Source organism: Bombina bombina, chromosome 1 (assembly GCF_027579735.1).
Source record: "Bombina bombina isolate aBomBom1 chromosome 1, aBomBom1.pri, whole genome shotgun sequence".
Classification (NCBI taxonomy): Eukaryota; Metazoa; Chordata; class Amphibia; order Anura; family Bombinatoridae; genus Bombina; species Bombina bombina.
Genome location: NC_069499.1, coordinates 872,364,038 through 872,376,459, shown reverse-complemented (window position 1 = coordinate 872,376,459; position 12,422 = coordinate 872,364,038). Strand labels below are relative to the sequence as shown.

General features: G+C 40.0%; 1 protein-coding gene across 1 annotated transcript; it reads left to right on the top strand.

The window, feature by feature from the left end:
- Positions 1–1,176: 1,176 nt before the first annotated feature.
- LOC128640289 (chymotrypsinogen A-like) lies at positions 1,177–10,590 on the top strand. Its single transcript, XM_053692773.1, has 7 exons — positions 1,177–1,228; positions 3,409–3,512; positions 4,369–4,448; positions 5,599–5,677; positions 8,730–8,910; positions 9,236–9,369; positions 10,375–10,590. Exons 1-7 carry the CDS (start codon positions 1,177–1,179, stop codon positions 10,534–10,536), a joined length of 792 nt encoding a protein of 263 aa, XP_053548748.1. The 3' UTR covers positions 10,537–10,590.
- Positions 10,591–12,422: the final 1,832 nt, after the last annotated feature.

Sequence of the window (12,422 nt, the reverse complement as noted above, 5' to 3'; positions counted from 1 at the left end):
AAATCATCGTATTCAATAGGTGATACTCCCTTCACGTCCCTCTGACATTCGCTGTACTCTGAGAGGAATCGGGCTTCAACAATGCTGAGAAGCGCATATCAACGTAGAAATCTTAGCACAAACTTACTTCACCACCTCCATAGGAGGCAAAGTTTGTAAAACTGAATTGTGGGTGTGGTGAGGGGTGTATTTATAGGCATTTTGAGGTTTGGGAAACTTTGCCCCTCCTGGTAGGATTGTATATCCCATATGTCGCTAGCTCATGGACTTTTGCCAATTACATGAAAGAAATATATGTATGTATATAAATATATATGCAAGTTTTTTCTATACATATATATATATATATATATATATATATGTGTTTTTATATGTGTGTGTATATATGTTTTTACAGACACATATACATACAGATATACATATGTGTAGAAATACATAGATATATCTCATTGCAATCCTGCGCTCGTGTTTGCTGTTAATTTTTTTTTTTCCTCCAAAACGAGGTTCCATTAAAGTCTATCGGAGAATACTAGTCTGCGTTCACAACTTTGCAAAGTCTTTTTTTCTGTGCGAGAATGCGACCTGAAATTTGTGCACAATTGGGTGCGCAATGGAAAAAACAGTTGAGCGCAGATAAAGCATTTGCGGGATCGCTAATTTGCGTTCCACTCGTAATCTAGCCCTAAGTGTTGAGAATTACAATTTCCACATTGTTTTTTATTTTTTATATTTAATTATTATTTGTGCACGGGATTATTTTCACATAGTTTCTCTTATTTTTTTCACAGTTATATTTAGAACCTCTACACCTGCAACTGTCAAAAGTGTGTGCTAATAAAACATAATCTTTTTGTGCTATGTATTCAAAGTACCATAAATAATATAATTGATATTCATATTATATATGTTTGTGTATTATATCCAGTACCAGCTGTATATTTTCCCAGAGATAATTTTTGTATTACATTTCATGAAATGTGGCCCTGTGATATATATATATCACAATCTGGATGTTAACCTCATTGGAAATTCATGCGGAGGGAGTTGTCTGTTTGTTCTCCTTGAACAGGCACTTCATGTCCAATCACAGACAAAAACTACATTATCTGCCACTTGGTTTCCCACCTGAATGGTATATAAGGGCACCCACATCACACTACCTTATCCAACTCAACCATGGCTTTCCTTTGGCTTGTTTCCTGCCTTGCCTTGTTCAGTGCAGCCTATGGTAAGTTTACATATATTATTTTACACATTGGGAAATATTTTTTATTAATATCATACCCCACATGCATCTGCAATTTCTACGATATCAACACAGTCAACAAAATAACAAAAAATGTTATACTTATTCCTGGTTACAGGCATTGATGTGAAGTTTATTAAATAAGATGGTGCATACTTAGGGTAGAACCTCTACTACTCTACATTCACAATGATATCCAGTCCCAAAATGCAAACAATTTGTCATGGGGACAAGAAATGCAACCAAACACACAGCTAGATTACGAGTTTTGCGTTATGAGTGGCTCGGTAATAACTTGCAAGTTATTGCCACCGCTCACTTTTTATAGCCCTGCTATTACAGGTTTGCAAAAACCCGGCGTTATGGCTGCGTTGAGCTCCATACCGCACACAAATACCAGCGCTGCTTTGAGCCATAGACATCAATGGGGAGAGCCGGCTAAAAAAAAAATAACACCTGCAATAAAGTAGCGTAAAGCTCCGTAACGCAGCCCCATTGATGTCTATGGGGAAACAAAATGTATGTTTACACCTAACACCCTAACATAAACCCTGAGACTAAACACTCCTAATCTGCCGCCCCTGACATCGCTGACACCTACATTACACTTATTAACCCCATAATCTGCTGCCCCCATCGCCGACACCTACCTACACTTATTAACTCCTAATCTTCCGCCCCCAATGTCGCCGCCAAATACACAAATGTATTAATCCCTAATCTGCCACCCCCAATGTCGCCGCAGCCACTATACTAAAGCTATTTACCCCTAAACCTCTGGCCTCCCACATCACTAACACTAAATAAATATATTAACCCCTAAACCTAACCCTAAGTCTAACCCTAACTCTAACACCCCTACCTTTAATATAATTAAAAAAAATCGAAATAAAACTTAATATCATTACCTAAATAATTCCTATTTAAAACTAAATACCTGTAAAATAAACCCTAAACTAGCTACAATATAACTAATAGTTACATTGTAGCTAGCTTATGGTTGATTTTTATTTTACAGGCAAGTTTGTATTTATTTTAACTAGGTAAAATAGTTACTAAATAGTTATTAACTATTTACTAACTACCTAGCTAAAATAAATACAAATTTACCTGTAAAATAAATCCTAACCTGAGTTACACTAACACCTAACATTACACTAAAATTAAATAAATTACTTTAATTAAATACAATTAACTAAATTACAAAAAAAACAAACACTAAATTACACAAAATAAAAAAGAAATTATAAAATATTTAAACTAATTACACCTAATCTAATAGCCCTATCACTTTAGTATAGTGGCGGAGGCGACGTTGGGGGCGGCAGATTAGGGTTTAATAATATTTAACTAGTCTTTGCGATGCTGGAGTGCGGCGGTTTAGGGGTTAATAATTTTATTTTAGTGTTTGCGATGTGGGAGGGCATCGGTTTATTGGTTAATAGGTAGTTTATGGGTGTTAGTGTACTTTTTAACACTTGAGTTTTATGCTACAGCTTTGTAGCGTAAAATTCATAACTTCTGACTTTAGATGGTGGTACTAATCTTGTCGGTTTAGAGTGTACCGCTCACTTTTTGGCCTCCCAGGCAAAACTCGTAATACCGGCGCTATGGAAGTCCCATTAAAAAAAGGACTTTTTGAATGGTGCGGTTACGTTGCGTTACGGCCAAAAAGGTGTGCGGTACAGCTATACCTACAAGACTCGTAATACCAGCGGTAGTGAAAAAACAGCGTTATGAGCCATAATGCAAAACTCGTAATCTAGCTGACAGTTTGTATTTTGTCAGTGACATGAAGCTATAGCTCTCTATACACAATGAGCCATATCTAAGTGTCTAGTTTCCCTGTTACATTTAGAAGAATAAATCATAAAGAGTCAACTGCAGAAGAGGAATTAGTTTACTACTGTTTATTAGTAAATACATTAAAATGTCCATGTAATATACACATGTTAGACACCTCTCAGCCTATGGTTCAACCCATCGTTGTTAATATTCTATTACTATATTTATGTTAGCATTAAATGGAGAAGTTAAGGGAGGTTTCTTTGAGGCTGCAATTATGACAAGTTTAATGTCATCATGTATGGGAGCAATAATAATGATTCACGGAAATAACTACAGGTATATGCCTAACTATATTTTTACATGTGTTCTTCCAGGCTGTGGTGTTCCCAGAATTGCTCCTGTGGTGAGTGGATATGCCAGGATTGTGAATGGTGAGGCAGCCGTCCCAGGTTCCTGGCCTTGGCAAGTCTCCCTGCAGGTAATAATAAATGTCCTTTTTAATTTGTAATTATCAGTGAATCCCTGTTTTGATAGTGATCACATGGCATATATTAAAATGAGACCCCTAATGAGAATAAGAACAGACACAACTTTAATTTAAGAGGCTGACGATTGATTGAGATCCACCATAAACTCAAAACATCTGGACTTAAATGTAAAATCTGATATTTCAGTATTAAGCAACCAAAATTTAAGGAGGAAATCTCCTTGCCTGTTATATGGGGGGTGGTGGTACTAAGATGGTTTGTTTTAAAATATGATCTACCTATCAATTAAGCATATATGTATATACGTTTGACTGATGCCTGTGACATTATCAAAGGGATATGGCATGAGAGTCAACAAATATATTTACAGAAGGGACAAACAAAACATAATATTATTATTATTATTATTATGATCGGGTATTTGTAGAGCGCCAACAGATTCCGCAGTGCTGTAAAGATAGGCAGTATACAAGGTAGCAATTATAGGGATCAAATGGGTAGAGGGCCCTGCCTAGAGTCCCACTGTTGCAGTCAGCTCTTGTGATATCAGTATCAACGTGTGTCACAGGAGTTTCTTGTACACACGAGTTGCACATAATTTTAAAGATGGTTGCTTAAAAGGGTGATTATGCTTATAACCCCTCTTAAAGTCTGTGAGTGCAGTCATGATTCCATTATTGAATGTTGAAGTATTAAGATTTATCAATACATGTTCTAGGGGAAGTGTTATTCTAAGATACACTGTTTTATTTTTTTCTAATAGAAACTAAACAGCTTAATGACAAAGTAATTTTAGAGTTTTGCCACCATACAACTGAAAATTATATGGTGTGTGATGTCTTACAGGACAGAACCGGGTGGCACTACTGCGGTGGCTCTCTCATTAACAGCGGATGGGTAGTGACTGCTGCTCACTGTGGTGTTCTGTAAGTTTCAGCAATAGTTAATTGTGAATTAGTTATCACATCTAAGGATACAATGCAGTTGTGTGTGTGTGTGTGTATGTGTGTGAGTTTGTATGTGTGTGTGTGTGTGTGTACATGTATGTTTATGCGTGTGTGTATGTGTGTGAGTTTGTATGTGTGTGTGTGTGTGTACATGTATGTTTATGTGTGTGTGTATGTATGTGTGTGGGTGTACATGTATGTTTATGCGTGTGTGTACATGTATGTTTATGTGTGTGTATGTGTGTGAGTTTGTATGTGTGTGTGTGTACATGTATGTTTATGTGTGTGTGTATGTATGTGTGTGTGTGTGTACATGTATGTTTATGCGTGTGTGTATGTGTGTGTGTGTACATGTATGTTTATGCGTATGTGTATGTGTGTGAGTTTGTATGTGTGTGTGTACATGTATGTTTATGCGTGTGTGTATGTGTGTGAGTTTGTGTGTGTGTGTGTGTGTACATGTATGTTTATGCGTGTGTGTGTATGTGTGTGTGTATGTGTGTGAGTTTGTATGTGTGTGTGTGTACATGTATGTTTATGCGTATGTGTATGTGTGTGAGTTTGTATGTGTGTGTGTGTACATGTATGTTTATGCGTGTGTGTATGTGTGTGAGTTTGTATGTGTGTGTGTGTACATGTATGTTTATGCGTATGTCTATGTGTGTGAGTTTGTATGTGTGTGTGTGTACATGTATGTTTATGCGTGTGTATGTGTGTGAGTTTGTATGTGTGTGTGTACATGTATGTTTATGCGTGTGTATGTGTGTGAGTTTGTATGTGTGTGTGTGTACATGTATGTTTATGCGTGTGTATGTGTGTGAGTTTGTATGTGTGTGTGTGTGTACATGTATGTTTATGCGTGTGTGTATGTGTGTGAGTTTGTATGTGTGTGTGTGTACATGTATGGTTATGCGTGTGGGTATGTGTGTGTGTGTACATGTATGGTTATGTGTGTGTGTGTGTGTGTGTATGTGTGCACGCGCGAAACAGGATGCTTCAAGCTTTTTTTTTATCAATATAACTTTCCATTAGAAAGAGAATGCTTATTAAAAGGTGTCTAATAATTGGACAATAATAAAGAACACTATGCTGTCATGGTGCCCTCTCACGTCTTGTGCCACTCCAACAGGTCAACTGACAAGGTAGTTTTGGGAGAACATGACAGAGGCTCAAGCGCTGAAGCCATCCAGTCTCTGGCTGTATCAAAGGTAAGCTATTATTTAATATGGTTAAAAAGGGGGTGGGTCTTACAAAACATAGCTAGAAATAGATTGTAGAGAATGAGGTTTCCACCTGTGCCACATGCACCCTAAGAGTTAGCTTTGTGGCCATCCTTGTGCTCGATATATTTAAATATGGTATTAAAATATAAAAAGTATTAGAATACTAAATATATCACTTAAAGGGATTGTAAAGTAAAAATAAATGTTGATGATTCCTATAGAGCATGCAATTTAAAAAAAAATCTTTTCTGTTTACTTCTGTCACCAAATGAGCTTTATAGGCTGATAGGAGCTTAGGAGTGTGCACTATATGACAGCAGTGTTTGTAACAATGTATAACATTACTATAAACATTGTTGAAAACTGCTACCAGAAGGCTAAGACACATGCACACTCCTGAGCTCACCTAGAATTACTCTTTAACAAATGATAAAGAGAACTAAGCAAAATTGATCATAGAATAAACTTTTTTTAAATTTCATGTTCTATCCAATCCTTTTATTTTTTATTTTGCTTCTGTTTTCCTTTTAATATTACATATGGTAATAAAGAGCTTTAGATCCTTTACTTTATTATAGGGTCTATAGTTTGGGTTGATGCTCTTGTCCTCATACTGACTCCAGGTGATCATGAGGGTGATAAGTGATTTTATTAATCTATATTATTCTATATTATATCTTACTAGTCCTAACGCCTGTTCACACGGGCCATTTCTTGCGGTACAGCGGTCCCACCCCTTGCGCTCTCTCCCTCCCCCTCTCTTTTGCTCTCTCTCTCCCCCCTCTCTTTTGCTCTCTCTCTCCCCCTCTCTTTTGAGATCTCTCTCCCCCCTCTCTTTTGAGCTCTCTCTCTCCCCCCTCATTTTTGCGCTCTCTCTCTCCCCCATCTCTTTTGCTCTCTCTCTCTCCCCCATCTCTTTTATGCTCTCTCCCCATCTCTTTTGTGCTCTCTACCCCCTTCTCTCCCCCCCCCTCTCTTTTGAGCTCTCTTTCTCCCCCTCTCTTTTTTGCGCTCTCTCCCCCCTCTCTTTTGCTCTCTCTCTCCCCCCATCTCTTGTGCGCTCTCTCTCCCCCTCTCTTTTGAGCTCTTTCTCTCCCCCATCTCTTTTGCGCTCTCACTCCCCCTCTTTTTTGAGCTCTCTCTCCCTCCCTCTCTCTCTCCCCCCTCTCTCTCTCTCTCTCCCTCCCCCTCTATCTCCCCCCCTCTCTCTTTCCCCACTCTCCTCTCTCTATCCCCCTTCTTCTCTCTCTACCCCCTCTCCTCTCTCTCCCCCCTCTCCTCTCTCTATCCCCCCTCTCCTCTCTCGCACCCCTCTCCTTTCTCTCCCTCCCCTCCCTTCTCTTCTCTCTCTCCCCCCTCTCCTCTCTCTCCACCCTTTCCTCTCTCTCTCCCCCCTCTCCTCTCTCTCTCCCCCTCTCCTCTCTCTCCCCCTCTCCTCTCTCTCTCCCCCCCTCACCTCTCTCTCTCCCCCCTCTCCTCTCTCTCTCTCCCCCCCCTCTCCCCTCTCTCTCCCCCCTCTCTCTCCCCTCCCCTCCTCTCTCTCTCTCTCTCTCTCTCTCTCTCTCTCTCTCCCCTCTCCTCTCTCTCTCCCCTCCTCCCCCTCTCCCATCTCTCTCCCCTCCTCCCCCTCTCCCCTCTCTATCCTCTCCTCCCCCTCTCCCCTCTCTCTCCCCTCCCCCTCTCCTCTCTCTCCCTCCTCTCTCTCCCCCTCTCCTCTCTCTCTCCCCCCCTCTCCTCTCCCCCCCCTCTCCTCTCTCCCCCCCTCTCCTCTCTCTCTCCCCTCTTCTCTCTCTCCCCCTCTCCTCTCTCTCTCTCCTCTCTCTCTCCACCCCTCCTCTCTCTCTCCCCCCTCCTCTCTCTCTCCCCCCTCCTCCCTCTCTCCCCCCTCCTCCCTCTCTCCCCCCCTCTCCTCTCTCTCTCCCCCCTCTCCTCTCTCCCCCCTCTCCTTTCCTCTCTCTCCCCCTCTCCTCTCTCTCTCCACCCCTCTCCTCTCTCTCTCCACCCCTCTCCTCTCTCTCTCCCCCTCCTCTCTCTCTCCCCCCCTCCTCTCTCTCTCCCCCCTCTCCTCTCTCTCTCCCCCCTCCTCTCTCTCTCCCCCCTCCTCTCTCTCTTCCTCCTCTCCTCTCTCCCCCCTCTCCTCTCTCTCTCCCCTCTCCTCTCTCTCCCCCCTCTCCTCTCTCTCTCCACCCCTCTCCTCTCTCTCTCCCCCCTCTCCTCTCTCTCTCCCCTCCTCTCTCCCTCCCCCCTCCTCTCTCTCTTCCCCCCTCTCCTCTCTCTCCCCCCCTCTCTCCTCTCTCTCCCCCCTCTCCTCGCTCTCTCTCCCCCTCTCTCTCCACTCTTCTCTCTCTCTCCCCCTTTCCTCTCTCTCTCTATCTCTCCCGCCTCTCTATCTCTCTCCCCTCTCTATCTCTCTCCCCTCTCTATCTCGCGACCGTGTCTGTCCACGCCCCCTTCATGCCCGGCCACGCCCCTTCACGTCCATTCACGTCTGGCCACACCCCTTCATGCTGGCCACGCCCCCACGCCTGCCCGGTCACGCCCACTTCTGCCGCAGCTCAGATAGGGAGTAGGACTCAAAGGCCAGGTGTGTTTGTCCTTGTGCTGTCTCTACTGTGCATGACAGCTTCGGACAAACACACTTGGCCTTTTATATTATAGAATGGACTAAAAGTAGATCTGCATTTCAGCATCTTTAAATAGACACACAGCTGTTTTGTGCAGTGACACTGTATTTGACTATAGACCCCATGTACATGCATGGTTCCCAAGAACAGAGATGTCGACCAAAATTCATGGGGAAAAACATATAATCAAGTACTGGAATTTATAATAGCACAAATGATTTTTATTATGAAATGGCAGTTAGAGCCAACATAAAATACAATGGTACAATATAAAATACAATAATAAATTAAACACTGCGCAGTGCAGGGTTACTTTACAAAATGACAGAGAAAAGAATCACAGGGCGACATGTAACTTTCTCTTAATGCATCTTAAATTTTCTCTTTTTAATTTAATAATTTTCTTCTTACAGGTCTTTACTCACCCCCAATGGAACTCCAACACAATCACCAACGATATCTCCCTTGTTAAACTCGCTACCCCTGCTGTTTTTGGTAACACTGTGTCCCCAGTTTGCCTGGCCAACATTGGAGAAGATTACGCTGGTGGACGTTTCTGCGTGACCAGTGGATGGGGAAAGACCAGATACAATGGTGAGAGAGCACTGCTAGGTAGACACCTCATTTACATACACATACTGTAGAGCCACAGACTGCTACATATGAGATACATACATGTTTATGTGTGGCATTTAATGCCATATTAAACAACATGAGCACATTTATCATTAACATATACAAACCACATGACCAAGCAGGTGTTCATGCTAGGAAAAGCTGGGCTCTTGGGCTTAGACAAATGTTCGTAGGTCCAAGGCCTGACCTGGTAGTGGTTCTGATTAACTTTATGACCAGTGTAGGAAAATGTGTGTTTAAAGCTGAGTGTTATAGTAACGCTGGCCCATCTCTGTCCATACAGCCTTCACAACCCCTAACATTCTGCAGCAGACCGCTCTGCCCCTGCTGACCAACACTCAGTGCAAGACCTATTGGGGCAACAATATCACTGATGTTATGATCTGCGCTGGTGCTGCTGGTGCCTCATCCTGCATGGTTTGTATCTATTACAATAAATTGTCTTTCTGCTTCACTAGCTTATTACACATCTTTAGATTTACATCTTTAAATTTCATTTGGAATCGAAGACATGGAGTGCAATCCTAGCTCTGGTTTACCTGATTTCTTATGGCTCATGAAAATACTACAGAAAACCAGTTAGAAACAGACATTAATGTCTGATGGATAACTAGATGATGATAGATACAATATCTATCTGTCTATCATCAATGTATCTATCCATCTATCTATCTCTCTGTCTGTCTGTCTGTCTGTCTGTCTGTCTGTCTGTCTATCTATATACCAATGATCTATCTATTAGGTATGGGTGAATGTGGTTAAAGAGCCAATTGCTTGGAAGAATGAATATTCATGTGGATATTCGTTTTGGAGAATCATATGTTGATAAGAACAAAAATCCTTTAAAATTTGGTAATCGAATGTTGTATCTGTTTTTGGAATGTTACTTCCATTTTCGAATGTTCAAAATTAGATCAAATATCCACATTTGAAAATACGAATGTAAGATTTGAGCTAAAAAATACTATTTAGGTGTCCAATAGTTCATGTGGTGGTGAATTTAGTAAATTGATACATAATAGATACAAATATATTGATTCTAATTTTTCTATTTCGAATACTAAATTTGAATATTACATTTAAAGAGAGCATTAGAATTGTTATTAAATATATATATATACAAATTTTTCTAATTCAAATGTTGCATAATATTAGAAAATTTCTAATGGAATATTATATTTAAAGATAGCATTAGAAATACTATTACATTAAACAAATGTTAGAATGTTATTCAAACATACGAAACTCTAAACGAACGAACAAATGAGTCCAAATTTGTTTAGTTTTTTTAATGTTGCAAAATATTTGCCCATCCCTACAATATCTATTTATCTATCTATCTATCTGTCTATCTGTCATGTGAAAGTAATAATATAAATTGGATCAATTTTGAATTTTCTCATTTGATCTCTTCCCCTACAGGGTGACTCTGGTGGACCCCTTGTGTGCCAGGACAATGGTGCTTGGACTCTAGTTGGCATTGTCTCCTGGGGAAGTAGCACCTGCTCTACATCTACCCCAGCTGTCTATGCCCGTGTTACTGTCCTCCGTTCTTGGGTGGACCAGACCCTTGCTGCCAACTAAATAGTTTACATTGCATACATGACATAAATAAAACACCATCTCCTTTTTATTAAATCTGTATCAAGTCATTCTTTGTGAGATTTATGGGGAAAAAATACATTTTAATCAAACAGGAACTTGTTCTAGAGGGAAAAACCCAAATTTTTAATGTAGCATTTTATTGGATGTAGACAATACTATGAAAGATCAATGCCAGTCATAAAAACAGTTCTCTTTTATTTTAAAATTGTCCATACAATGTATCTGTCCCCACAAAATCTCCTCTAATCATTGGGTTAATATTAGACATGTGCATGGCGAAAAAAATCGGTTCGGTTCGGATCGATTCGGAATTTTTCGAAGTTCGGATCGATTCGAATTCGGAAAATTCAAATCGATTTGTTTCGGATTCATTCGGATTCGAAGAAATTTGGCTGGATTCGGTTTGATTCGGTTCGGAAATTTGGCAATTTGGTAAGTGTTAGGTGGTATTAGACTAGTATTATACTGTATATTAGGTGTTAACCTAACATACTGTATAATACTAGTGTAATCCCAATGGCCATCCGAATTTACGAATCGATTAGATTCGGTTCGATTCGGAAAATTCGGCAACATTTTAATTCGGAATTCGGTTCGATCAGAATCGCCGAATTTTCCGAATTTCCAAATCGAACCGAACAAATGAATAAGACCTGAGAGACTACAACTTTAAAGACAAAAGTTCTCTGCTTAGGCAATTAAAAAAAAAAAGATATATAAGTGCTAAGAGATCTTTCACAGGATTCTCTAAAGGCAAATCTTACATTGAGAGCTGTATATCTTGCATAAGGGTTTAACTTGCATTTCTGTAGAGAAACAGGGCCTTATTACAAGTGTTGCGCTATAGTTTACACACAAGAGATCAGGTTTTCGTGTTCATTTGCGTGCAAGTTAAATTGTGCTGGTATTAAAAGTTGAAAGTAAAGTTGAACGCGTAAGCGCAATCACGATTTATGATAGAATGATTATTGTAACCTCAAAGCTCTGGTTAACTGTTTCGCATCTAGTTAACTATTTCACAAATCTAAAAAGTGTCACAGGATACATAAAAAATACATTACAAAGTACAGTTATAATAACACCACCTAATAAAAAAAATTCAAAAACATATTGCACAAAAAAGTTATAAAGTCTCAAAGATATTAGATCTCAGATGTTAGAAAAAAAAGGCATAAGTATTTATGCATTTATTTATGTATACATGTATTTACAGACACATATACACATATATATATGAGAAAAGGAGGCAGTCTGAGAAGGCTTAGATACAAGGTAATTACAGAGTTAAAAAATATATTAATATAACAGTGTTGTTTAAGCAAAACTGGGGAAAAGGTAATAAAGAGATTATCAATCTTTTTAAATAATAACAATTTTAATGTAGATTGTCCCTTTAAGCAGGGTCGGCTCCAAGGGGGGAATTGACGGGCAATGCCCGCCCAAATGGAATGCTGTGCCCCCTCAAAAAAATAATTCTGTTATTGTATAAATAAGTGTGTCATAATTCTGGAAAGGTGGCAACCCTAGTTGTGATACCAGTCACACCAAGAGGGTATTCACGCAGCAATTTGTGTGTGTATCACTATGTCAGTGGAATGATGCTGACCTTTTACAAGCAACACACAGAAACTGTTCCCTGCACAATGTGTGCAAACCAGACTCTTACAGGGAGACTGTATAGAATAAATCGCTTACACGCAATGCGCCTTCACCTAGGGTAGCTATGACACCAGCCCCGAAATGTAAATGTTCTAAAAAAACTTTGTAAACCAGTAACTCAATGGTAACAGTTCACAAATGATACCAACAACCACTCAGCAAATTGTGTACATATCAATCATGGTGTGGGTGTTCCCATTATAGTG